At 46.1% G+C, this 27,471-nt stretch overlaps 3 protein-coding genes across 3 annotated transcripts in view; 2 read left to right on the forward strand and 1 right to left on the reverse strand.

The window, feature by feature from the left end:
• The window catches only part of spred1 (sprouty related EVH1 domain containing 1), a 31,971-nt gene extending 27,304 nt beyond the window's left edge, over positions 1 to 4,667 (forward strand). Inside the window, exons 5-6 of the mRNA XM_030116156.1 lie at positions 292 to 447; positions 571 to 4,667. Of these exons, the coding sequence (XP_029972016.1) occupies positions 292 to 447; positions 571 to 1,257 (843 nt within the window). The 3' untranslated portion in view covers positions 1,258 to 4,667. The remainder of the gene's footprint in view (positions 1 to 291; positions 448 to 570) is intronic.
• A 3,781-nt stretch (positions 4,668 to 8,448) lies between these two features.
• On the forward strand, positions 8,449 to 11,680 carry fam98b (family with sequence similarity 98 member B). Its single transcript, XM_030116157.1, has 8 exons — positions 8,449 to 8,614; positions 8,713 to 8,861; positions 8,990 to 9,118; positions 9,199 to 9,377; positions 9,494 to 9,574; positions 9,657 to 9,773; positions 9,854 to 10,021; positions 10,115 to 11,680. The coding sequence occupies exons 1-8, from the start codon at positions 8,577 to 8,579 to the stop codon at positions 10,448 to 10,450; spliced, it is 1,197 nt and encodes a 398-aa protein (XP_029972017.1). The 5' UTR covers positions 8,449 to 8,576; the 3' UTR covers positions 10,451 to 11,680.
• Positions 11,681 to 11,836: 156 nt separating this feature from the next.
• Positions 11,837 to 27,113, reverse strand: ptpn21 (protein tyrosine phosphatase non-receptor type 21). The gene is made up of 19 exons (XM_030116155.1): positions 26,956 to 27,113; positions 26,010 to 26,311; positions 24,404 to 24,573; positions 24,180 to 24,277; positions 23,008 to 23,075; positions 22,839 to 22,909; positions 22,612 to 22,699; positions 22,426 to 22,514; positions 22,064 to 22,151; positions 21,714 to 21,793; positions 20,619 to 20,679; positions 20,298 to 20,379; positions 18,581 to 20,124; positions 17,038 to 17,178; positions 16,461 to 16,679; positions 13,752 to 13,880; positions 13,433 to 13,667; positions 13,180 to 13,340; positions 11,837 to 13,088 (listed from the first exon to the last, which is right to left on the reverse strand). The coding sequence occupies exons 2-19, from the start codon at positions 26,187 to 26,189 to the stop codon at positions 12,960 to 12,962; spliced, it is 3,633 nt and encodes a 1,210-aa protein (XP_029972015.1). The 5' UTR covers positions 26,190 to 26,311; positions 26,956 to 27,113; the 3' UTR covers positions 11,837 to 12,959.
• Between the last annotated feature and the right edge of the window lie 358 nt (positions 27,114 to 27,471).

Genomic DNA, 27,471 nt, shown 5'->3' on the forward strand with positions numbered 1-27,471 from the left:
GCCGTTTGGCCGGAGCGTGGGTGCGGGATGCCCCCTGGTGGTTAAACTGAAACACGCAGCCTACACACCCCTGAGTCAAAGCTGTTTGCGGTCCAGAATGCTGAATTGATTGTAATGCAGAAAGTCGAGACGCTCGAGTGTTGTTGTTTATTTTATGGTGTAAGCTATTTTTCAGGATTTAAAATAGTTAATTTAAAAATAACGATTGTTACTCATTTCCTTTAATCAGAAGATTTTCCTTTGTTTTTGTTTGTACTGTTGGCTTATCGAAGTGTGTTTGTGTGATTCCAGGTGTGTGACGAGCCTCCCTCCATCTGCACTCCAATGAAAGAGCCCTTCTCTCCTCTCAACAATGTTGTGTCCACCGAGCCGTTCAGGGGCTGCTACGTGCGCGCCCAGCCCTTCGACGAGTTCCCTTCGAGTAACCGCCGCTACCTGCCTCCACAGGTTTGCCTCTCCTCCTCTCTTCTGTTCTACACACACACACACACACTCGGTTTTCAGTTCTATACACTGCGAGGGTTCTGTGCTCAAGAATGCAGCTAATTCTCAATCTCTCCTCTTCCAAAGTCGACTCGCCGCGTCAGTTTTCGCATGGACGAGGAGGAGATCGTCCGCATCAACCCGCGCAAGGACGTGCTGATCCGCGGCTACGAGGACTACCGCCACCCCGTCATGTGGAAGCAGGAGGCCGACCGCGAGGACCTGGACTTCCCCGCCGCCTTTCACAAACTGGACAGCAAGAAGTGCGAGTACCTGTTCCCCGACGGCCCCGGCGGCGACCCCCACTCCGGCCCCGGCATGGGCCTGGGCACGGGCATGGGGCTGGGCCTGGGGAAGGACACGGCCATCAAGACCCAGCCCTCGCCGCTGCTCAAGTCCCAGAAGGGGCGGCGGCGGCGGGAGGACGGCGAGCGCTCGCGCTGCATCTACTGCCGGGAGATGTTCAACCACGAGGACAACTGGCGGGGGCAGTGCCAGGACGCCCCCGACCCCATCAAGCAGTGCATCTACAAAGTCAGCTGCATGCTGTGCGCCGAGAGCATGCTGTACCACTGCATGTCCGACTCGGAGGGCGACTTCTCGGACCCCTGCTCGTGCGACACGTCCGACGAGCAGTTCTGCCTGCGCTGGCTGGCCCTGGTGGCGCTCTCCTTCATCGCGCCGTGCATGTGCTGCTACCTGCCGCTGCGCGCCTGCCAGCACTGCGGCGAGGCCTGCCGCTGCTGCGGCGGCAAGCACAAGGCCGCGGGGTGACCCCGCGCCCGAGACCCCTGGGACAACCCTCCAAGCTAGCTAACAAAGGAAGTGGATAAAAGCGGAAAATTCAAAAAGCCGGCATCCTTTTTTCATTCCCCTCCCAGACGGGGGCGGTACGTTCTTGATCCCCAGCTCCGAGGGCTTTTGGAGATTTCAGTTTGTGTTTGTCGCCGACAAGCAGCAGCAGCAGCAGCGGAGGACAAACCGTAAATGCTTTGTGGGGGCTCCGAGCGCCAAGCTACGTTCAGGAGCTTAATCCGAGGTGAAGACGTGGAGGAGACGCCACGATTAACAGACTTGGAGATGTTACTTACACACACACCTTGTACACACACACCTCTCTCTCTCTCTCTCTCTCACACACACACACATCCTCATCCATACGTTGGCGAAGCCAGGCCACAAAACAGCCGGACTCCAGTACAAGTAACGTGCATCTTTATGAAGGAATTTTTGTCTTTTGTACAGAGAGCGACAACTTAACGACGAGAAGAAAACAGACGTTGAGTATATAAAAAAAAAAAAACACCCGTACTTGCTGTTTGAGTATGCTAAAAGGGATCTGTTCTTGCTTTTTTTGTGAATCTGCAGTTGGGTAACAGTGGCCTTTCCTTCAATGGCTTAAGCATCTGACGACAATGTAATTACTAGACAGAGACAAGTGCACTGGAAGTTGTAATCCCCCCCCTCCCCGAGTACAGGTAATCTCCCCCAATTCTTTTGGTCTCTTAACCGCCATGTTTAGTGTAATTTTAACACGTGAGAGATGTTGCCGTGGTGGACGTTCGGCCAATCCGACTTCCTGGTTTTAATTTTGCATCGAATGTTTCGTAGAAAGCCAAATGGCGACGGACGGTACGGCACGGCGCAGCTTCTGACATTCATTTGAAAAAAACCACGAGCGAGTCTGTTTGAGGTGAATCAGACCATTTGATTGCATTCCATAAGAAAGGGATTGATTCCACGACGACAAGGGAAAAAGGCCGGTGACCAGTTCGCCATGGTGACTTCCCCAAAACGGATCCCCGCCTCAACTACAGATTCAAACCTCTCCAACTATTTAAACTGAAAACCACACATAAGTTTTTTTTTTTCATTTCTTTTGATGAATCTCTCTTCTTTTTTTTTTTTTTTTTTTGTCCAATTATTTACTGCTGTCGTGAAATTGGTGGGTTTTGTTTCTTCATCGTTATTTTCCTGCTCATTCGTATGATTAGTTTTGAATCAGAGGTTGAAATGTTGCTCAACCAGCAAGTTTTGTTTCAGTTAGGTACAGGGGTTCCGCTGCTCCGTGGTCACACGATGAGGCACTTAAATTAGGCCGTTCTTTCATTGGGGAAACCCTGAGATTTTGTACATAAATTAAACTAATTTAACATCCAGTTTTGGGATAGCGGGGAGGAGGAAACCCCCCCCCCCCCCCCCGGTTTAAAAGCACTGCTCTCCAAGCTTTTGGTTGCAGCACCCCCTCCAAATCTCCCTGTTTGTCCCCTGAATCAGTCGTTTCTTCTTTTTTTTTTTTTTTTTTTGGTTTTGTTTTCCTTCCCTGCACATGCTGTGTTTTTATCATGTCTGGTCCTCCTGTGTGTCTTCGTGTTAACAGGCCCTGGGTGAATGGATGAAAGCACTGTTTATAGGAATGCTGAGTATCTTAGCTTGTACCTGTGCACGGGTGGCGTCACGCCAGGTAACATCGCCGCTGACCGCACCGCGAGAGGGTTCTGGACCGCTGATCCCGCTGACCGGCATCCTGTTTATCAGAAGAGTTGCTCATCGGCTTCAAATTGATGAAAGTCAAACAGAAATAGACTTTATGAAGAAGATTTGTTTTTTGCTAAACTGAAAAGACTTCAGGAAACTAGTTTATCTTCACATTTAGCAAATAGACTTTAAAAGTCTCACGTCATTTCCTTCAAATCTCTGCGAAAAGAAAAAAGTGATTTGAGTGTGTGTCTTGGTAAACAGGGTGCAGGCGAGCTCCGTTTCACCCTGCTGGAGCGTCACTCCCCGCCCAGAAAAGCAGAAAGTTTGAAATCGAACCTCTACTGACTGAAACTCCTCTGAGCAACACCGAGATCCACGAAGTCTGGCTGCAATAACAGAAACGCTCCCCAGCCCACGGCATCGACTCGTTTCCAGTTAGCGCTAACTGCAACACACCTCGATTTTTAATAGCAGACTCGGTGCGGCGTCCAAACGCCGCCGCCGACAGATATGCATCTTTTGTCACTTCCTGTTTAACAAAAAAATAAAAAATAAAGTGTACAGGAAAAGCAGTTATTTTCCTAATCCGCCCCGACCGATCCCTCCCTTTACTTTCTATGCAAACTTTCTAACGTGGGAAACACATTGACCTCTCTGCAAGCTGAGTCAGTGACGAGACGGGACACTTTAACAACCCCCCCACCCCCCCGTACCAAACTCCAAACACCTGTAAATACCTAACACTATATTTAAGTACTGATAATAATCCCAGTTTTTGTTTGTTTTTGTTTTGTTTTTTTTTTTGTCTTTGAGATTTTAAAGATAGAGTTGTATTTATCGTTGCTGTCAGCATATACTGTAGCTTCAAATGACAGCATTTTGTACATAAGTCACCTTTTAGTATTATTTCACATTGAAAAGTAGAGGGCTTTTGATGGAAATGACTATTGAGCTTCTAATAGAGTTTCTCTCTAGTTTTGTACGGTAGAAGGGAGGATAGTGCTAACACGGTACAGTAGTGGCAGTCCACTTGTTTCTAAAGTTTGATATATAAATACATATATATATATATATAAATATAAATATATACATACATATAAAGCTGCTAGATACAATCACTAATTTTATTGTGTTGACAGAGAAAATCAGCTATGAACGACTGTTAAATCCTAATTCTCCAACAGCATATTTACGATGACGGTCAGTTTTTAAACGTTTGATTGCTCTGCGTGATGAAGTGTGTGCGTGCGTGCGTGCGTGTGTGTGTGTGCGTGCGTGTGCGGGGTTGGGGTGTAACCAAATGTTTTGGTTGGTTGTCATAATCTCCCTTTGTAATCGGATTGCCCTGCATTATTTGCGAGCTGAACCAAGGTTTGACGAACCTGATTTAAAAACTTGCTGGCTGAGAAGCAAAAAAAAATGTAGGACGTGCATTTATACAAAGTGTAGAGAATGCTGAAAATAACACTTCTCATTCTGCATTAACCAGCACAGTGCAACTTCCTGTCATGTACTGTATTATATATGCAACATGTGTCTGTCCGCTTTAATATATATATTTTTTTGACCTGCATTATATAAGACTTCAGTTTTAACCACTTTGCTGCTAGTCTTTTATCCTCTTTCAATCTTGGAAATTGTGCATATCTTTGGGAATGCATACAAGTGTACATTCTTGACATTGTGTAGATTTAAAAAAAAAAAAGAAAAAAAAGAAGAAAAAAAGCTATATAAACCAGTTTCTCTTCAGTGTATTGTTTTAAAAGAAAAAAAAAAGATTACTTTTCACAGCAGTTGAGTGGTTATGTTTCGATTCTCCGATGCTTTGGTGCACTGATGATACTATATGTACGCTTTTTTTCATCTTACAGCGCTTGATGTAACATTTATGTGATTAGTTCTAAATAGTGGAAGACATTTGTGTTTTGAAACTTGCAGTATAAATGGTACTATTAACTATTCTGTAAACACTGCCTGTTTTCTTTCTTTCACTCTTTGTGCATATTTCTTTTCCTGTCCCATCTTTTTTCTGTTTGTTGTTGTTTTTTTTTTTGTTTTTTTTCTTTAAGTTTCTTAGTGCCATCGGCTTTCACATCCTGACAACCTCAAAAAAGTGCCTCACGTCCATCCTAGTTTCCATCTTACGACTTAACATCTCTCGTTCTGGTTTTATTGGTTTCTACACATCTAGGTATTTCTTATCACGGTTCGAGAATACCAAGTATCTGATGTAAAATTTATAGTACCAATAACTCATGTCATAGTTGTATTTTCTTTATACAGATGTAGCTTGTTACTTTTCATAAATATATAATGTAAATATGCATACATATGTTTGTAACTGTTTTTATGTTACATCATACACTTGTAATTTGACATATCAAATAACATTATCATAATAAAATGGTGAGTTTTAAATCTGTTGTGTGGAATCTGTTGTGTTTTTATGGACAGTCATTCATAAATCACAGCGTGTCTCGATGGTTCACAGTGAAATAAACTGGATTTGTCAAATCCGCACGGTCAAATCATCAGTCCTGAATGTTTCAGATAAATCACATGTCTGGATTTTGGATAACGCTGGAAATAAAAGGATTTCCAGATGGATCAGCTTCTCTTCTGAACAGTTCAGAGGATCTGGAGCCGATCACAGCAGGCAGTGGATTTGTGTATAGCACCATTCATACTCTGAACGTGCTTCGCAAAGATACACATTAAAACCATAGAAATGATAAAAGATGTTGAATGAGTAGTTAAAATGAAGCTAATTAAAATGCATTCAGAATAGTGTGGTTGCAATTTTCCCCATGTTGGTATTTGACTTTCTAAATCACTTGTCGGAGAACCCCAAAATGCCCCAAAAACCTTCGCAAAAAATAAACTCACTTTCCACATCCAACATAGAAATCTTACATGAGCTGGAGAGGCGCTTCAGTGTGTCACTTTAAAAATGAATCCAGGATTAATTTCAATTTTCAGCCTAATCACTGATCCAAATGTCAGTTAAAGGGGTAAAATACAGGCTTAGAAAAGGAGAATAAATGGTAAGAACTTGGTTAGGATAATGAAGGTATAAGTAAGTATATAAAGTTTGTTTATTAGAAAGCCTGTGCAAATAATGTTTGTCCTGATTTAATAGAAGTGTGAGGTAATATGTGGATGAACCTCTTTCTGAAGACCTCAGAGGTCTGGATGTTTTATATTCTACTAGTAAATCTGAGCTGTATTTAGACTCGAGACCATTCAAAGCTTTATAGACAGGAAGTAAGATTTTAAAGTTGGTCCTCTGACACACAGGCAGTCAGTGCATGTATTGAAGCTCGGGTGTGATGTGCTCCAACTCTTTGTGTTGGTGAGGACACAAAGAGGGTATGAAATATAATAAAATACAAAAGTTTTTAAATATTATGCATTTCATCGAGTGAGTTTTATATCTTATATATAATGTATATTTGATCCCCAGGCAGAACATTAGTTAGTACCTCAGTCAGACGTTTCTTATAGTTGGTCACCAGATTTGCTCACAGGAGGGATTTTGACCCTTTTCTCTTTACAGTCAGTCTTTAAATCCTTCATGTTCCTTGGAAACTAGAAGTGTGGGCTCCCTCCACAGGTTTCCAGGTGGGTTGAGGTCTGGATACTGACTTGGCCACTCCATGACCTTAAAAGCTTTGAGCCACTCCCTTGTCCAAGCCGGAGGACGCACCACAACGCATCTTCAGAGTGGAAAAGAGATTTTCATCCAGATGTTAGATAGATAGATAGATAGATAAAAACTTTATTAATCTCCCAAGGGAGAAATTCAGGTGTCCAGCAGCACACACAAATCATTCACACGCAAATAAATAAATAACAACAGTACAATAAAGTGCTCATAGTGTACTCAGGCACATCTGTTATACAGCCTGATTGCCGAGGGGATGAGCGACCTCTTGAAGCGCTCAGTTCTACAGCACAATGACAGGAGCCTGTTACTCCGGTCACTCTTTTGAGCTGCAACTGTGTCATGCAGTGGATGTTTGGGGTTCCTCAAGATACCCTGCACTAGAGCCTCATCCTCCTCTCCAAGACTGCACCAACAGAGTCCACCTTCCTCCCCATCACAGATGCACACTTCCTGATCAGTCTGTCCAGCCGATTGCTGTCTCTTTTTGTCATACTGCCACCCCAACAGACAACCCCAAAGAAAACAGCACTTGCAACAACAGACTGGTAGAAAATGTTCAGCATGTCACCACACACGTCAAAGGATTTAAGTTTCCTCAGGAAAAACAGCCTGCTCTGTCCTGTCTTATACAGGGCCCGAGCCTGCTCTGACCAGTCCAGTTTGTAGTCAAGGTGCACACCCAAGTATTTGTAGGTGTGAACAACCTCAATACTCTCTCCGTTGATGATAACAGGTTGATGAGAGGGCTTCCTGCCAAAGTCAATGATCAACTCCTTCATCTTAGAGGTGTCCAGAATAAGACCATTGTCCCTGCTCCAGGTGGTGAATCCCGCGATGAGCTCCCTGTACTCTTTTTCATCCCTACCCTTCACATATGCGACAATTGCAGTGTCATCTGAATACTTCTGCACATGACACACAGCAGATCTATGAGCAAAGTCAGCAGTGTACAGTGTGAAGAGAAAGGGAGATAGTACAGTCCCCTGCAGTGCACCGGTGTTGCTCATCAGGGTCCCAGATACACCCCTATTGTGGACATATTGTGACCTCAGAGTCAGATAGTTGTGGATGCAGCGAACAAAGAGAGGATCCACTCCCATCCTCTCAAGCTTCCCTTTCAGTAGCTGAGGCTGGATGGTATCACAGGCGCTTGTAAAGTTGAAAAACATCAACCTCACATAGCCTCCAGCTCCCTCCAGAAAGGAGAGCGCTCGATGGACCATAAACAAGACCGCATCGTCCACTCCCATGCTGTCCTGATAGGCGAACTGAAGGGAGTCCAGCGCCCCCTCCACTTGAGGTTTGAGCAGCCGGAGCAGTAGCCTCTCAAAAGTCTTCATTACCACGGATGTTAGGGCCACTGGTCTGTAGTCCTTCATCCCTGCAGGCCTTGCCACCTTGGGCACTGGGACAAGGCATGAAGTCTTCCACAACGCAGGGACACATCCAGTCTGAAGACAGGACGTGGCTGAAGTTGCCCTGTAACTTTTGCAGAAAAACAGCCCCAAAACATAATGTTTCCACCTCCATGCTGGACTGTGTTTCTGGTGTTCTTTAGATCAACAATCACATTGTTTCATCCTCCAAACAAGCTCAACTTTAGTTTAAACTGACCACATCACTTTCTCCTAAATCTTTTCCGAGTCATTATGTTTTTCCCACTGTATAGCATCCCTAAATTTCTGACATCAAAATATATTTTAGTGGATATTTTTCTTTTCTTTTCTTTTTTTTTTTTGGAACCGCTTTGCCGCGGAACCAAAGTCACCACAGAGTCAGTTTCCACCCGGTCCACTTTCGCGACCGGATCAGCGGAACACCATGCTTTCGTTGTGTAAAATGAATGAGTGTTCGATCTAAAAATGTTGACAAAGTTCAACTCTTACCTTGACTGTATTTTCTAAGCTGCTTAAAACGTAAAATTATCAACCCCGCGGATTACGTCATGGAGAGTGACATTTTAGACAGTCTGGAGCAGCTGGGGTGAGCTAATCGCCGTTAGCACGCTGAGCTAACGGTTGTGTTTACACTCTGTGTTTATTATTCTCCGTTTATTTTCTCTTCCATGTGGCGAACCGCAGATACGACGGTCCTCTGCTGGAGGAGAAGGCGCTGCTCGGAGCCGCTGAGGGCGGCCTGTCCTCCCCGGGGTACGTGGACCTGTGCCGGTGGCTGGCGTCCAGGTTACAGCCGCTGTGCGACCTGGAGGAGAGCATCACCTCTGGTCCAGGTGAGGCAGTGGATCCCAGACTACAGCTCAGATTTGTCTGGGATATCAGGCTTTACTATGACTTAACTACTGAGTTTGAGCTTGATTTTCAGTGGAGTAATTTTCTTCTTTCTCTCTCATCCCTCCAGATGACTTGGACAGTCTTCAGGTGGAGATGAGCGGCTTGATGAAGGAGCTGCACTGCCCCTACGAAGAGGCCGTTTCAGGGCTCCTTAAAGGCAGCACGCGAAACACAAAGGATCACCTCAAGTTCTTATGTGAGCAATCAGCCTCTTTAATGCTGTGATTTCCTTACAAACTCTGTTTGTGGCTCTATAGCCTGTTTTCTTCTCTCAAGTGTTCCTCAGCTCGGAGCTTCAGGCCACTCAGATGATGAGGACCAAACAAGTCTCAGATCAACAACAAGACAAGAGTCCAGTTTATCAGGAGCTGGGAGCCATCTGTGAGACTCTGAAGCTGGCCGACCCTGGAGGAGGAGGAGATGCTGCCGAAGTTTTATCTCAGGTTCAAAACAAGGTGAAGTTGTTAACAACTTAAGATCAACTCAAAATGTAGCCAGTTTTAAATGTGAAATGCCCTTTTTTTATCTTTTCCAAACAGATGTTAAAGAAATAAAATGTGTCTTTATACAGGTTGAAAAACAGCTCCAGCTCCTCCCCGGCGGCTCTGTTGGAAACCCGGTGCTGAAGACGCCTCTCAGTAGCGACCAGTGGGTACGTAGCTGAGCGTCCGTCTCACTCAGTCCTCGACGTGATGCTTTCTGCAGTCGGAACATGAATCTCTTTGACTCTGCAGGAGAAGCTGCACAGCATCAACGCGGCTCTGTCGTCGGAGTACGAGTGCCGCCGCAGGATGCTGATCAAGAGGCTGGACGTCACGGTTCAGTCGTTCGGGTGGTCCGACAGAGCCAAGGCAAGCCGCCGCCTGGGAGCAGTCGACCCACGGTTTACCTGTTTACCTCACTGCGCTTGTGTTTGTTGTCTGCCGCGCAGGTGAAGGTGGACAGCATGGCCAGAGCCTACCAGCCCAAGAGACACTCGCTGAGGCCGCAGCCGTCGGTGGGCGTGGCCGAGCTGCTGGCCGCCCGGGAGGACGTCTGCAACGTGGTGAAGACGAGCAGCGGCTCCAGCAGGGAGAAGACTGTGTGCGCAGTCAACAAGGTAACAAACAAACAAGTAAACACGTCTGTGTGTGAAGAAGCCGTCGCCTCGAGATGAGAAATTACACCTTCTTTCTTTCCCCGACTTCCACAGATCCTGATGGGACGAGTGCCGGACCGAGGAGGTCGACCCTCAGAGATACAGGCTCCGCCTCCCGAGATGCCGCCATGGCAGAAACGACAGGATGGCGGAGGAGGCTGGGGAGGACGAGGAGGAGGAGGACGGGGAGGAGGAGGAGGCTGGGGGGGCAGAGGAGGAGGAGGAAACTGGGGAGGCGGTGGAGGAGGAGGCTGGGGAGGAGGAGGAGGCGGCGGCGGCGGAGGATGGAAAGGAGGTGGTGGAGGAGGAGGTAGATGGCAACAAGGAGGACACAGCAGACATGGAGATTATGGAGGACACGGAGGGAAGAGGGGGCGGTACCAGTATTAGCTCCTGCTGTTTTACTTTTAAAAAGTATTGTTTTAACTTGTGTGTTTTTATCAAAAAGTGTTTTTCTTTTAATACATGACCTCAATTGTTTTTTTTTTTTAAGTTTTATGTGAACGGAGGAATCACATTTTTCTCAGACTGACTGGCTCTTCCTCAAGCTTCTGCTTTTACTCTAATCAGTGTTTGGTTTGACTTTCGTCTCCCCAGTGTTTAATTCTTGAGGCGCTGCCGTGTTTATATGACAATTCTCTCATAGGAACGAATGAACTGAAGACGGACCGCGTCGTCCTGATCACAGGCTGGAGAAGCTTACCTGTTTGTACTAAAGGAAGTGAACGAGCTGCTACGAACTGGAAATCAATGAAACCAATGCGATCAATAAGTGGAAGTAGTTCCCTTAAACACATCTAGAAACTAGCAGAAAGCAGAAACAAATGGCTTTGTGTCTTTCGCTGTAGTTCTGGAGGCATCTGGACTGTTGAAGAATCACCGGATATCATGATAAATACACTACAAACTGTGCTTTTCTGACTGAAAAGCAGTTCATAAAAGGAGTCCAGACATGTTTGGAAAGTGATGCATCCAATTTTTTACTAGCCTGGCATGCCAGACTGACTTTATTTATGTGTTACACACGTATAAAGACATGTTTCCCCATGTATCCGTGAGCATGGAGAGACAGTCTGGCGTGCCAGGCTAATTTTTTTGCAGCTCCTCTTCCATTTTAGTGCAGCGGCGGCTGAAGCTGAAGAGCTACTACTAGGAAAACGGTGAACTTAGAGCCGCAGGTTTACCTCTAATGCATGTTTCTGGAGATAGGAAAGCTCTGCGCAGGCCGGACCCAAACTGGGGATTTTCCTCCTGTGCAGCTCTGTTTTTTAACCCCGAAGTGTGAAGATCTGATCTGAAGCGGTTGCAGAGGATCAGACACGGAAATTCTACACTTGGAACCTTCATGCTGACATTAATGAACTGCATCATGAAGTCAAACTCCATTTTTTTAATGAGATGGTTAGAGGTTTATATGGATTTTTTTTTATCATTTATTTACCACTGAGTAAATGATTGTTTTCTCGCCCCTTCCTCCAGTTGGCCTCCGTTACAGGCTGTGAACCCACAGACTCACCCGCTTTCAGGTTTCTCAAAGTTTTAATCTGATCATCTGAATTTTCTCAAATACAAATAAAAGAACTATCGAAATGTGTATTTTACATTTCAGGTGAAAAATAAATCCCCTCCAGTGATGTGAACAGTCTTGTTTTCCTCTTCTGATCAAACAAAACACTTTTTCCGACCACAAGGTGGCAGAAAACACACAAGAGAAACAACTTATTTCTTCCAAATATTTATTCTTGTTTGAAAATATTCTCTACACATTTTTTTTTCTCCAATGGCATACCGCGTGTCGTTCAGTAGATACAGTCTATACAGTTTGTACAATAACCAATATTCATTAAAGAAGAATTTTACATTGTGTACATTATGCACATGGCTGTACATGGACAAAAAAAAAAAGCTCTTCAGTCTCCAAACTAAGACTCGTTTATAATCAAAACCAAAAAAAAAACAAAAAACAAATCTGACACTGAAATCTCAGTGAAAACAATCAACAGCATCAGAAACAGGTTTATTTTTCTTCAAATAAAATCAGATTTGTACATTAAAAAACCCCCAAAGCATCAGGTTAAGTCATATTTGGATCACTCTGGCTACATGGTTCGTTGGCACCTTCAGTTGGAAACACTCCAATAACGAGGGGAAGAAAGAAAGTTTCACTCGTGCAGTGCCTGTAAACATTAGTTTCTGATCGCAGTGGGACACGATTGTGTCGGGCCATTTGGTAACGAAGGACACTTCATGTTTTTCCATCAGCTGCAGCGTCGACACACACGCACGCACACACACACACACACACACTCAGAGGCACTTTGTCTTCAATGGATGTTCAAATACAGCAATCAATCCAAAAATTAAGATAAAAAAAAAAAAACTAAAGTATAAAATAAGATTTCCAGTTGTTCTATAAACCCAGAAAACCTGCAGACTTCATTTCGTCCTCGTCGATCGTGATCCGTGGATCCAGTGTCTGAGAGACGGGGCCGCCGCGGCCCCCCCGCCCGTCTTTCAGCAGGTCTCCTTCAATATGAATTCTCACTCACACCTTCATATCAAACCGTGCTTTCACAAGCTTTAGTTCACTTCATAACTACAGAAACGTCCTTCATGGTGAGAACCAGTAATAACTGCAACAGCACTCTGAAAGAGGAAGAGAAATCAGCTGGTTTTTTGTTTTGATAACACATCATTACACAGAACTGAATGAAGCTTCATGTTGGTTCATCTGTACAGCCAGATACTATCAAAGTGCTCTGCTTTAAATCTCAATAATACTGATTAGAGGCAGGTCTTCGTGAATGGCGCCCCTCCCCACCCTCTCTTTGTTTTAAACCACATTTAAGGCAGCTGCATTGTTCCAGTGCAACTTGGCATCAAAGGCACGGGAGCCGGATCAGATGAGTCTGGAGTTGCGGAGGTACTCGATGAGGACTTTGTAGACGAAGGTGTACTGAGACAAAGTCTGAACCATCAGCATCCTCTGAGCGCGCAGCTTCATCAGGAACTTGGGGACGTTCAGCGGCTGGAGGAAGGAAGACGAAGACGCGTTCGGTTCGGTGAATTATTTGGATTAAGAAAAAAAAAAAGAAAGGCTTTTATTTTGACGACGGTACCTCGTTGTGCTCCAGACACGCGATCATGACCTCTGACAGGATGACGACCCCGGTGCGGCCCACGCCGGCGCTGCAGTGCACCAGCACCGGCAGGTTGGTGTTCTTCGGGTCGCTGATGCTGTTGGTGTGTCTCCTAACAGACTGGATCTCCTCCAGGTACGCTGAAAGAGAGGAGAGCAGTAGAAACGGAGCGCCGGCCGGGGGTGGAGGTCTTCTGATGTTTAAAGGACGACGCGCCACTGATCCCACTCACTGAGGAAGCCTTTGAAGTCCTCCGGACAGCCGTGGTCGGGCCAGTCGGTGTACTGCAGGTGCCACACGGTCCTCTCCTGGCCCGTCAGGAGGTGTTTGATCTTCAGCCCCGTGGTGGCGTAGCAGCCGGACTCGGTGCGGAAGCGCGTGGTGATCTTAAAGCGGCCGTACGTCACCGTGTTGTGGCGCGAGCCCAGCCGGGGCCAGTACCGGTAGCTCTTCTCCCGGCCGCTCTCCTGCGGGGGGAAAAAAAAACACACATTTCAGCGCCGGATGGGATGAAGAAAAAAAAACACTGAATGTTGAAAAACAGACAATACCTCCTCTGCTGTAACCATGGCGATGATGGAGACTCCCTGTTCCCACACCATCTGCCAGAAGTCCTGGCACGTGCTGGACAGCGGACCCTGCGTGGCGATGTAGCTCCACTCCTGTCCGCTGACTGTTATCTACACAAACAAGATGGTGTGAGAGCTCAGGATTCACACTTTGGGATGAACTTTCCAATTAAAATCACTGACTGACAACTTCAGTTCTAGAATTCGATTCAATAAAACCGCCGCTTTTCCCTCAGAGGTGTGAAAATACGAGGAAGTGATAAAACCACGAGTCATAAACTCGACCGAACATAAACACTTTCGACTGAAGCCTCTTGTTTGCTTCTGCTCTTTTAAAGAGGTGGAAGAGCTCCAGGATTCTTGAGTGAGGCGTTCACTGACCGGTTTTAATGCTTCACCATAAAATGTCAAAATCTGTTTAGGCCGCACAGCTACAGACTGTAAACCAGCCAAAAACTAAAAAGCACATACACTGCAGGGCGAGGGAAGGTTTCAGCGTCGCTGTTTGTTTCCGCTGCTCCTTTTAAAAACTGGAAACTGGAGCAGCCTCTGTGGGAGACGCGAGGAATTCTCAGGAGAAGCGAGACTCCCGGATAGTTTTTAAACGTCTGAAAATTAGTGCAAGTTCTGCATGACGATTACAAACATGCAAATATAAAAAGTAAATCTATGGCGTCATTTTAGTGCCAAAATTCCGCGCGCAAAAAAATAAAAATCGCGCACAGTTAAACCACTCTCTGTGCGCTCGCGATGCCTTTCTGCGCGCGCGCGGTCACTTTCTACGTGCGCGACATCACTTTCTGTGCGCGCGCGATCTCTTTCTGCTCGCGCGGTGACATGTCTGAGCTGTCTGCTCGCGCGGTGGTGTTGAGTTTTGGCACTCAGGGGGCGGGCTTTGAGTTGACGCCACTCAACCCCCGTCTCCTTTGTGATTGGTTCCTCTAAACGTCTACTGTCTTCCGGTCAGAGCCAATCAGAGGTTAAGTAGGGCGGGTAGTCATCGTTTGGCGGCAGAATTGGAAAATTGAGGAGTAAAATTCACACAACATGACCTCCATACAGTGATTTGATTACTGTGGAGGAGACCTGGCTGTTTCCTGGGAGGAGAAAGAAGGAATAAAAACGTTTTCATGGAGCCATCAAGGCTATCTGTCTGAAATGTATATGTAAATTATATTTGATTTATATCTGTTAGTGTATATCTGTTATTCATCTAATTATAAATCTGTCTTAGATTTTTTTAATTACATTTAATTTGTATCTGCTAGTGTATATCTGTTATTTATTTAAGTATATGTGTCTTAGATTTATATGTAAATTATCTAATTCATATCTGTTAGTTTATATTTGTTATTTGATTATATCTGTCTTAAAATGATATTTAAACTCTAATTATGTTATTTAGTTTATATCTGTTATTCAATTATACCTATCCTACATTTATAGTTAATTTTTTCTCCTTTTTTTCCTGTCTTTTTCCCTCTCTCTCAGATTTCATTTGATGTTATGCCAGGATCAGTGAAGTACTTTTGCTTTTTTTTTTCCTTTGTTTTGAGCAGGTGATATGTTGATAAGTTTCATAAGTCACAAAAGTAATAGACCCTTTTGAAGACAGTAGACGTTTAGAGCAACCAATCACAAAGGAGAGGGGGTTGAGTGGCGTCAACTCAAAGCCCGCCCCCTGAGTGCCAAAACTCAACACCACCGCGCGAGCAGACAGCTCAGACATGTCACCGCGCACGCAGAAAGAGCTCGCACGCAAACAAAAAGTGATGTCGCGCGCGTAAAAAGTGACCGCGCGCACGCAGAAAGAGACCACGCGCGCGCGGAGAGGCATCGCGAGCGCACAGAGAGTGGTTTAACTGTGCGCGATTATGATTTTTTTGCGCGCGGAATTTTGGCACTAAAATGACGCCATACAAATCCACCTAACCAATATAAAACTAGATTTTCCCCAACTTCTATATATTGGATTAGTTTTATTGTCTGTATTTTTAGATTTTAAGTCATTTAAAATCAAAAAGTATCTGTAAAGATCAAATATTCATGTCATTTTTTGCAACTAGAGGCCATAACTAACACTTTTTCTTCATTTATATTTTGAAACAGACAAAGGAAATACCTGAAAATACTATTAACTTGTCAGTAGTATTCAAACTTTGTAGACATTGAATTATTTTGTTTCTGCAGACCCTTTAAATTGGCTTCAACAGATTTCTATGGTTTTGTTTTTCTGCTTTAATTATGATCACTTTCCAGTCAAACTGTGTTCAAAGCAGAAAGACTGATCAAAACATATTTAGCATTACTGAATGTAGCCACCTTAAGATCAATTCTAGTATTAAAAACATCAATATTTAAACACTATGTTCCAATTTTAGGTTCATTTTCAGTTTTAGGTTCATTTTCAGTTTGTGTGGTTTGATATTTCCTACTTGGCTGGACTAACATAACCAAATCAGATGCAGGTTGATGAAGCGATACTGGAAATAAAACAGGGTTTGTTCTCCCTGGTCGCGCTCGACTGCTGCGTGTGAACAATGAAACCAGCCGGAACATTAATGAGCAGGATTTCATTGTAAGTAGAAGCACTGTGTCCTCACAGTTTGCCTCGTTTACATGTAAAAAAACCATCAAAAGAAAGAAAGAGGAAAAAGAAAACTAGGCGTTCTTCTGGCTGCAGCTACTCACTCGAACGTGCGAGGCGTTGATGTAGCCCGTGTTGTTCTCCTTGGTGGGCACCAGCTCCACCCGGGTGTCGTCGTACGGCAGGACGTCCTGGAAGCGGTTCTTGTCGCCGCTCTCCTGCAGCTGAGCGACGCTGCACTCGGCGCCGGGGTGGCGCTTGGGGATGCTCTCGTACTCCTTCATCAGCTCGCCCATCTCCATGTGCTGCTCCAGCGCCTTACACTGACGTGCAGAGAACAAGAAAATAAAACTCCACACAACCGCTTGAGCTTCACTCTCCTGTGTTTGAATAAAGGGAAGGGTTTACTGTAAACTGAGCGGGAGGAGCCACGGCAGATATTTAATGCATGACAACAATGGGCAGAAGCTGTTATCGATGCCTGACAAGTCTTGTGTGAAAGCTGCACGTTTGGGATTGGAAGACATGTGCACACATGACTTCTGACGATCTGGGACTTGATAAGAGTCGCAACAACGAAACTTATTTCATGCGCCTCAAACACAGACGTTAAACACACACCGCTGCGGTATTTAACCCAACACAAAGTCAGCCGATGCTTTTCAAAGAGCAGATCCCTACCCTCTCGTCATTGGAGGCTCGCTCCGGCTCATCCTTGACCTGGCTGTGGACGGGCTGCCGGGACACAGACAGCCCGTTGAGATGGGCCACCTTCAGCGGGCCCATCTTCTTCACCTCCGACCTGGCTCCTTTCTTCATGCCCTGGTGTGACCACAGAGGGAGAACACAGGTTACACTGTGTATGTGTGTGTGTGTGTGTGTGTGTGTGTGTGTGTGTGTGTGTAAGAGCCTCGGAGCGCGGAGGTGGACCGGAGGGGAGGGACGGCGCAGCCGCGCCGGCTGCTTCCCGGGAGAATGTCATCCGTCCGGTTCTCCGAGGCAGAGCGGCTACATTCCTCCGCCGTGTGCCAGAGTCGGCCGGTTTGCGTCACCTGACACTGAAACTGCAGCAGGTGAGACTCCGGAATCGGGAGTGAAAGCGAACGCCGTCTAAACACGGTTAAACAAACAAACCGGTTTTCTGAGGGCAATCTGTATTTCTGAAGGAGGTGTGTGGCATTTCAGTGCAGTCATTTAGATACAGCACATGCTGGAATTTTGAAACAATCAAATAAAAATGTCAATGAGAGTTACGAAACCTCCTCGGAGATGAAAAGTTCAAACTGAAATGGCAACTTAAACTTATTGCATAATGAAAGGCACTGATCCATATGACAGAGACCAGATATTGATGATGCATATCTCCGTCCACAGCCGTGCCATGTGATCCTGCAGGTTTTAACCTTCTTCTTTTAATCCTACATTTCTGTCCTGGTCGGAGAGTAACTGACTGACAAACGATATCAAAGGGTAAATTATTACAAACACTGAATTGAAGAAGGCAGTTACAGTGTTAACATGGACAAAATGCTGTTACCTAGTGCCAACTACAACGCTGGTTGAAAACAAAAGACTTTTTTTTGTATTATATAATCTCTGTTAACACCATAACTGACTGCGACAAGAAACTTGTTTTCAACCCTCATTTGAAGGTGTAAATCTCATAAGACAGCGGTTCTTCGCTCCTTCTGGGTCCATTTCCATGAGACAAGTTTGCACCTTTAGCCGCTGCCTGAACTTTAGAGTATACACAGTCAATATAAACGTCTATTGACAGTCGGACTATTGCATAAACAGCAGAACTGCAGTTTAGTGTGTATAATTAAACAGAGGCACATAAAGAGGCAGAACGGAGGAAACTTCCACCTCCGAACAACTGCAGACAGAACTGAACTAAATGTAAGAGCGAATGACTGATAGCTCAATTAAACAAGCAATTAAAGCCAACATTGCCACTTAGCCTAAAAAAACTAATAAAACTTTGAATATTATCCAGTTACTTGATGAGGACAAAAAGTAATTAGCTTTGAAATTATAAACAAAGTCTGACACCTACTTTCTGAAGTCTTTAAGGCAGATGCATGTTTGACTTTCAGTGCTGGTAATGATCTAACTGAGCTCTGAAGAGATTAACCTCTCTTCTGTTTTAAGACTGAAGTGAAATGTTTTCCTGGTGTGTATTATCTGACAGGCTCACGCCACGGATTTCGGGAGCAGGACTCACCGGGGGCGGCAGACCTTCCACGGCTTTCTTCCCCGGCGGCACGTCGGACACCGGCCGCTTCTTGAAGTCCTTCTTGGTCTTCTGCTTGGCCTGGCCGCTCAGGTCCCCCTCCGACACCGAGGGCATGATCCTGGGCTGGCGCAGCTCCGACAGCAGGTACAGCGGCTCGCTCTCCTGGATCAGCGGGTGAATCTTGTAGGCCAGAGGACCGGAGATGGAGGGTTCCAGGGCGGAGCCGATGGGGTAGGCGGGCGGCGGCTCGATGGGCATCTGCTGCTGGCTGGAGAGCGAGGCCAGAGACGTCAGACTGCGATGCTGCTGCGGTGGTGGCGGCGGCTGCTCGGAAATGGCGGCGGCCCCCGCAGCGTCCTGAGACAGCGGAGTGTGGCGGCCGCTGTCGTCCTCGAACTCCTCCTCCTCACCGCTGCTGTGAACCAGCATGGTGGCGTCCGAGAGGGACTTTTTGTGTCCGTACTGCACGTCCTCCCGGACGTCCCCCCTGTCTTCCGTCTTGGTTCGCTCCAGAAACACGTTGAGCTGGGAGCCCTGGGAGTGAACGCCGCGGATCGCCGGAGGGGGCGTGGCCGCCTCGGCGGCAGAGGACGACGACACGGTCCTCTCTTTGACCCTCACCCCCTCGAAGCTGTGTGCCAGTCCCGCTATTTCAATGGAGTTTCGCTTCTGAGCCAGGTACGGGTGTCTGTGGGGCGGCCCGCTGAAGAGAGGCTCGGAAACTTCCTGTAGCGAGTGCGCCACGGGCAGGCTGTCCTCCTGGAAGGTCTGGACCGAGTGATGCACGCGCCGCGTGATGATCAGGTCCGGATTGCTGCTGCTGACGTACAGGTGGCGCGACAGGTCGGGCGTGCTGTTGGCGGGCCGCGGGTGGGCGTAGGGGTAAGGCGGGGGCGGTCTGTAGACCTGAGTTCTCATGATGTTGGGGGCCGGGTACTCCTGCGCCTGCTGCAGCTGGACGTTGGTGAGCTCTGGGACGCTGACGGCGCCCACCACGGACCTCCGCTCTGGAGGGTAGGGGTACGGGGACGGGCTGTGGAAGCTGGAGCCCAGGTGGAAGGGGTAGTGGTGGTGCTGGGCCGCCCCGCCGCCGTGCTCCCCTCTGATCTCCGGCTGGCTGTAGACGAGCGGGTCGGGCCTGCTGTAGGCGTACGAGTTCCCGATGTTGAGGTTTCTCATGGAGTGGCTCTGCCGGTGCTCCTGGGACAGGAGGAGCCCGCCGCCCGCCCCCCGGTTCTTCTGACGCATCACCGTCTCGTAGTCCGGGGTGGCCCGGTAGGACGGCGGGATGAGGGCGCTGTGGCGGTGGGAGGGCACGTAGTCCGGCCGGGCCACGTCGCTGGTGATGGAGGGGTTGGAGGACATGGGCGAGGGCTGCAGGTAGTGCTGCGGGTTGGTCAGGGAGCTGGTGCTGTGGGCGCTGTACACGCTGCCGTTTCTTAACCTCCCGCTGCCGTATTCCAGAGGGGGGCAGTCCAGGCTGGTCTGGGAGTGGTAGTAGAAACCGTTCTGACTGTTCATATAGAGATTATCTACGAGAGAGAGAGAGAACATGCCGGACGACGCATCGTAAATATGGAGCAACTGTTATATTTAGCTGAAGACAAAGAATGCGTTACATCGGCGGTGTTACGCAAGAACAGATATCCCAATGCACTCATTTTTCAAGTTTGCCGTTGCAGGCAGTTTCCCATGCAGCACTGACCCTGTGACGATGTGTAAGGCTCTGTGAAATGCCCATTGTAGTGCATCTGCGGAGGGGGCATCATGTAGGCCTGTGGCTTTGGCTGTAAATCAACAACAGGAGGGATTCAGTCATCTGATCCAATACGGTCTGAGAGCAAAGAGCCTCTCATAACCGTGTGTCAATAAACTGCTGTTAGATAACCGCTTCAACACATATCATGTGCTGCAACACCATACAGGCGTTCAGCGGGGAATTATGGAAGCACATAAAAAAAAAAAAAAAAAAAAATAGTGGCGTTCAGAGTTGAACAAGTGCAGCGAAAGAGAAGACAGACGTTACCAGAGAGATTCGAGTGGAGGACCTTCGTCTGACGGGGTTCACGACTGTCGGCTGGGATTGACTGGAGAGGAATAAACAAACAGATAATCAGACCTTATCATGAAACTGTTCAGAATATGTTTGCTGATATTTGTTTTTCTCTCTGGTAATAATACTGAAAACACACCAGGCAGACAACATAACTCTTTAGTAGAACAGGTGAAGCTCAAAAGATCTGAATATCAGAGAGCAGTGAAGAACATTCTCTCATCAGAGGAAGAAGGTTCAGATCAAATCTGGTTGGAGTCAAAGGACTTTTTCTTGAATTTTGTGTCTTCATGAGAGTTTGAATGTGTGTGCTCCCACGCCAGTACTCCGGTTTTCTCCCACAGTCCAAAGACATTTGTTTGATGTCTGAGGTTGATTAAATTACCCGTAGATGCGAGTGTGTGTGTGTGTTACTGTCTCTCACTGGGTTTGCCTTCACCTACAGTCAGAGTCTCCAGCGTCCCGCAACCTCTGACACATCTGATCTAACTGCATACTTTAATATTTCGAGATGCTTTATTCATTAATACTTATTATCCCAAGAAAAAAAGTTAAACCTCCCATTAACCCAATAAATTGGACATAATTTAATGTGGTTTACCACTAATGATACCAATTATTTATCCCTCATACTTTGTGTAAACTGTTGAGTCAGTACTGGTCCTATCAACAAGCATTAGGCAGTATACCACTGATTCATAGATAAAGTTATTCAAAATTATGAAAAGGGTTTCTCTGTGAAAGCAGTTTGATCTCCAGGCTCCACCAGCAGAGACGGCGGCGCCTGCTCGCCAGTCAGCAGGCGGTGGCCGACTGTGTTGCTCACCCCTTATTAGAAGGCAGAGAGGGACGAGAGAGCATTGGAAAACGAGGAAAGGAAAGAGTGAGGAGGGACTTCTGGGAGCCCTCAGAAGGCAGGGGGTCACACTCCTCTCTGAAGAGAGAGGAGGACACACATGAGGATACGCCACGGGAGAGACACATGCAGGAGACAACAAGGAACAAAGAGACAGGAACCGGGCGAGACACGGCTGGAAAAAACACACACACACACACACACACACTCACAGGCTACTCTTGTTGATCTTATAAAACTTGAGTCTGGCCAGACACATCCGGCACACATATTTGGAGGTTTCCATGTCTTCCTACACACAAGAAGAAAGAAAAAGAACATTAGGCGGCGAGACAGTTGGTGGAGAGGTGGTGTTTGTTCACTTATGTACCAGCTGAAGCATTCCTCCGTGTGCTTTCAAACTGTGGTGCATTGTTCCTCTTTAATGGCATGTGGATGTCCAAACAAGACACACACACAGGTGTATTGTTCAGCCTGGCTCATGATAACCTCTCTGCTGAATGTCATCCCTAATTTTTGTTAAATCCAATCACAGACGGCGGTTTGGCGAGGCCAGACTTACGGTCTGGAACTGAACGCTCTCCTCTCTGCTGGTTAGCTCCAGGGCGAAGAAGGACCTGTTGTGACTCATGTTGTTAATTTCAGGCCACCTACACAGTCGGTTCAGTGCAGTGGCACGGAGAAGGGAGAGAAAGGTGGAAAAAACAAAACATGGTGACATGGAGGAGATACCAACTTTGCCAACTGTTTTCCAAAAAAGCATTCAGGAGACGATCTGAACTCGGACTCGCTGTGAGCTTTGCCACAAAAATTAATCTACTCTGACGGATTTCATTAATTACTGCTGAGAATCATGGGTTTCCTCACATTCAAAGGCACGTCGTATGCTGCTGCAGCAGTTTGTTCGTTTCTTCCTGGACTTACCTAAATAGAAGGAGCGGCCGTGTGTTTTTGTGCTTGACAAAAATGCCATCAAGACAGGATCCAAGGGTAACATCGGTGCCTGTGCTGTCCTATTGGGAGATTCAGAAAACAGAGGTTTGTTTTAATCTGAACTCCACTGAGCTGATGACATGTTTGTTACAGTTAAGGAAAACCTTGTTGACAAACCTTGGCTTGATAGCTTTCCTGGCCATAGCCTTCCATCTTCTCCACCTCCTGCATGTACAACATCTCCGCCTCCGGGGCCGACAACCCTCTGGAAATGAGGAAAACAAGACAGGAAAACCTTAATTCCTCCATCTTTTCTGCATCAAGCGGTTCAGAGTTGCAAGGACGCTGAAACCGATCCCAGCTAACTCCGGGTGAAATCAGGGTGCAGAACAGGTGACGCTCACCTGAAAGACTGATAGAGAAGCGCCACTTTCTGAGTGGCCTCCTCCAGCACTCGCTCATCCTGTATCCAGTCCTGCAAAGACAGAGAGAAGATTGACAATCACATAAACAAACTCAAAGCATCTGAAACATTTCTTTACATGACGCGTGTATTAAAACACAATCACTTACAATAGGAAATAGTGCAAACTTCTGTAGGAACTCCTGAGAATCATATCGATTGAAGTCTCCAAAGTCAGCTGTGCACAAAAAAGAAAGGACATTATGGAATTATGAAGAAAATTAAGGTAACCAAATCGACTTCAGTGTAAGTATGTGACGATAACTGGTATGATAAATTATGCTGTTCGTTGATGGCTGTCCATTTCTGTATCCTTTTCACCTGACTTCTCCCCTGATGCTTGTGCGGGATTGTGCAACAATGTGGCCGTGTGGTAATTGCCGTGGTATTAATAAAACGGAATTTAATTCACGACACTGCTTTCTAAATGCATCTCGTTGCATGTCCATTCCCGCATCGAGCACAAGCCAACAGAAGCACCCAGGGATTGCAGAATGGTGTAATGCTGCAGCGTACGATGACTTGATGGGCTAATTTTAGTGAGCCGGGGCCGTTTGTTATGGCTCTGGCAACGTGGAGGTCCCAATGTGTTGCAGCTTTAGGCTCGCCTTCTGGCAACATTTACAACTATGCTGAGTATCCCGAGCATCAGCAGCGTCTAAAGGCTACAACTGCCCTTCACTGCAGGCGCGGCCCGCCCGTGACCCAAAACAGCTCAGCTGCTTTATTTACGGCACAGCTTCCTGGTTTTTTTAACTAATGAGGGGCCGACTGAATACTGAGAGGACTTAAAAGACATGACACAAGGCTTTTCTTTGGGGGGGGGGGGGGGGGGGGGGGGCATATTGAATGGTGCTCAAGGTATTTGACCACGGCTACAACAGTAAGTGATCTCAGTGGCTCTGCTATGCCAGCATCCAGACCAATAAGACGCAGAGCCTGATATAACTTTGCCAGCAGCGTTTGAGATTCTTCCAGCTGGACCAACGTTGGAGGACATTTCGGAGCTCGTGCGACCGCGTTCACATTCATCCACACACGCATCTGTTAGACGTGTGTGTATATATGTACAGATCTGTTGAAGAGTAATGAAGTTTTGCGTTACAATACCCAAAGTTCGGCAATGAGGTTTCAACAACGCTGCATGCTGTAACAATGAAGTGTTTTTGAGATCAGGATTTATTTCTCTGTCACTGCACCTGAACTGCAGAAAGGCTGTTTAAAGCAGCACCAGGCCTGAAAAGCTGACATATTATTAAAATCTATGCTTTTTTTTTCTTACCCTGCACAGCCAGGCTAGCCAGACGTATCGCCTGCTCCAATGAGCAAGAGATCTTGCCCTCCAGAACATCCTTCTTCAGCTGGAGGTAATACTGATATCTGTGGAGACCGGGGTGAAGAGTCAGGGGCAAAGACTGAAAAAAAAAATGCAGCTAACAAATCAATCGATTAAATTATTTGAAATGACTATGCTTATTATTCAAGTCGATTTCTGCTCCCAATCACCTTGTGATCTCCTGTTGCAGTTGGGCAACGCTGGGTATGTAAAACACGACTCCAAAGTAAACGGTGGGCTCCAGCCCGTACTTGTCCAGCTGCTTCTTCAGGGGCTTTTCCAAGTCGATCCATCTCTGCTGGTTCTGCTTGTTGAAGTACCACAGGCTGAAGTAGGTGATCTGAAAAGCAAAGACGGAAAATATGTGACCGCTGGCCACTTAAGCTGGCACACCTTCTCAATGACTGGTGACCAGTTCTGGCTAAAGTATTGCCGAAACTGCTGATCTACTGAGGTTTAACACAGAGAACGACCTATTGGGTTGACCGAGAATTATCCAAAAAAAGATCAATTTGAACAGACGTTGCAGCATTAGACAATGGAAGATTGGAAAAATGTGTGGTTTGATGAGTTTTGACAATTTAGCATGAACTACAAGAAAGCACAGATCTGCATTCCCTGACATCCCCCACTCCCCTTCTTGTGGTATTTATGAAGATAAAGTTCTAAACACACAGACCTAAACAGCTAAACACTTCTTTAGGTCACCGTCTTGTGACTCTGAATGAGAGGAGCAACAGCTGCAGGAGGTTTCTTCAGTCAGAACAACTTAAAGAAAGGCGCTACTGTGATTTAGTTAGTCCCAAACCACTCTGTTTTTTTTTCCAAAGACATTGTACCTTCATTATTTTCTAATATTAAAAAACTGTAAATCACTGCAGCTCTAGTCAAACAGCTTAACATTCATTCTATAAGATCCAGACGAATTTGCCTCCAGATGTAAAGCAAACTGTGGTTTTCAATTTTCAGCAAAACCAGACTGAAACTAGATAATTATTCACCAAATCTCTTGTGGCAGCACCAATCCATGTCATTTCTCAATGAAATGTGGTAGAATCCAAACAGCCTTTCCATTAAAGACCAACATCTGACAGAAACATATGATTACACAGTTTACCCCACTGACTTCAAACACAAAGAATGTGGTAAAAACCAGACTTAGGGTGGGGACCTGTCGCCGCCACAGCGAGCCAATTTCAGTGACAAATGAAGTCTTGTTTCACCGAGCAACAAAAATACCAACTTTCCTATCACGCAAGCTCCTATTCCAGATTTTATGTTTATACAGGAATCTCTACGACCGATTTAAGGTATGACTGGGCGTGACAGCACAAACAGCGGGATCTGTTTCATGACTAGGAGATGGCGTCATCATGTGACTCAATGATGACCACATGTAGAAAAGGACTTCTGTAGAAACTCAGAGCTACTTTTCTTGACCTTGTCGTCCGCGCTCTGTTTCAGATGAGGCTTGTGCTGGACTGAAAGGTGTGGGCTACATACAACAGCTGATCTGTGTGAGATGCAAAAGTAAGAAGAGCAGATAACTGACAAATCTCCCTGCGCTGCCATAAGATTCTCAAAGCCTGTGAGAAATTACATAATACGAGTCACTGGGTTATCTTGGTTTCCGTGGGTCAGCTACAACCAGGTGCAAATGGCCTAACAAAAATACATTCTTGCTGACACGGCAAGTCTAAAAAACAGTCTGCAAGGGGGAACAATCAGCACTTGTACTGCACGAAAACAGACGCAAACACTCAGTCATATACATACCTCTCTTAACTCCAGTCTCTGTGCAACAGCCTCCAAACATTCCTGCCCAGTGCTCTCCACTGACAGAGTAAACTCAACAAACTCTCCATTGAGGAGCTGAATTCGTGTGACCAGACAGCTCTTGCTTGAAACAGTATACCGGCGAGTCCTTTTGAGTTTTAAGCCAAATGGCAAGGGCATGTTTCACACTGCTGGGAGAGGGTGGATGAGGGGGGGTTCTTCACTTAGTCCACCTTCCTTCAATCCACTCTGAATTTATGAAAGTGTGAAAAGTCTTGAAGTTCATCATCACCACTGTTGACCTGAAAAGTGAGACAAACACATCTCGTAAACACGTCCACAAATATATTAAACGAAATTAACTTTCAGAAACGGAGACAGCAAAAGGTTCAATCACAAATTCAGTGTATAAACACTATATTTGTACGTGATCTGACTTGAGGAAACATGTCAAACATGACAAACACAAGACTCTTAAATGCAGTATTTTGGCAGATTTTACAATAAATAAATATTTCAATTTTTACTGCAAATGCGTGGATATTTAAAAACAAATCTAAAGACGGAATGTAAAGTTAGTCTGGGATCTATTTGAAACGAGCATAATTCGTGCAGTTTTTCAGACTTTTCCTGTCATGTCCCAAGTTTGTAGTCGCTTCCAGAGAATAGTCTCCTCCCAACCCGACAGAAGCAACTTGATTCAACACGCCACAGATAAAGTCTACGCCATGCATCCCATAATGCTACAAGTTGTGCTGACAACGCTGACAGTTTGCTCCAAGTGTGTAGCTTCATCCTGATGAAACTATGACCACAATAAACAGAACTATTGCCTTTATTCTAACGACAGCGTTCCCAACATGCGCTCCAGGAATTAAACTGCTCCCTCTGGAAGCTGACGTCGCCAGTCAATATTTTGCAAGAGAAAAAAAAACATTAACTTTACCGTTAGTCACTAGTTGCACTTTCAATAATCCAAATATGTCAGTCTCCGGTGATTCCGCCATGGAGGACAGCTGGGGATAGATTTTCGCTGAAGTTAGAAACAGTTCATTAGGTTGTAGTTTGTTTCGGGATCCAGAATAACGCAGTTCTCCTCTCCATGCCTCCGCAGCGTGTTTCGCTTCCTGGGATTGGAAGAGCAACAAGTGCTCTCCGTCTACATCCGCCAGCTCTATTACTGCAGCATTTGCGCTTCAAAATACGTGTTAAATGATCAAAGTGTGTGCTGCGTCATATAACTGCATTTCAAACATTTCTAGACGTGAATTTTTGCAGAGATGCCGCGCAAACGCCGTTTATAGTCCCCTGTCCGCGGCGGAGGGATACCACGGTGTTTTCGGAGGTATGACATCAGACAGCTGGAATGCAGAGCGGTGAAAATGCCAGAAACGAGACAGCTGTCAGGAAGACTGCACACCTTCACGCCTTCTGTTTACCTGCTACACACACTCTCCGCTCA

This window comes from Salarias fasciatus, chromosome 19 (genome assembly GCF_902148845.1).
Source record: "Salarias fasciatus chromosome 19, fSalaFa1.1, whole genome shotgun sequence".
Classification (NCBI taxonomy): domain Eukaryota; kingdom Metazoa; phylum Chordata; class Actinopteri; order Blenniiformes; family Blenniidae; genus Salarias; species Salarias fasciatus.

Coding starts and splice junctions, on each gene's coding strand:
- fam98b (XM_030116157.1), top strand. CDS start 8,577: ATGGAGAGTGACATTTTAGACAGTCTGGAGCAGCTGGG. Junction 9,119..9,198: donor GGATCACCTCAAGTTCTTAT/GTGAGCAATCAG, acceptor TCTTCTCTCAAG/TGTTCCTCAGCTCGGAGCTT. Junction 9,575..9,656: donor CTCTCAGTAGCGACCAGTGG/GTACGTAGCTGA, acceptor TTGACTCTGCAG/GAGAAGCTGCACAGCATCAA.
- ptpn21 (XM_030116155.1), bottom strand. CDS start 26,189: ATGCCCTTGCCATTTGGCTTAAAACTCAAAAGGACTCGCCGGTATACT. Junction 22,515..22,611: donor AGGAAAGCTATCAAGCCAAG/GTTTGTCAACAA, acceptor ATCTCCCAATAG/GACAGCACAGGCACCGATGT. Junction 13,881..16,460: donor TCAACGCCTCGCACGTTCGA/GTGAGTAGCTGC, acceptor TTGTTTGTGTAG/ATAACAGTCAGCGGACAGGA.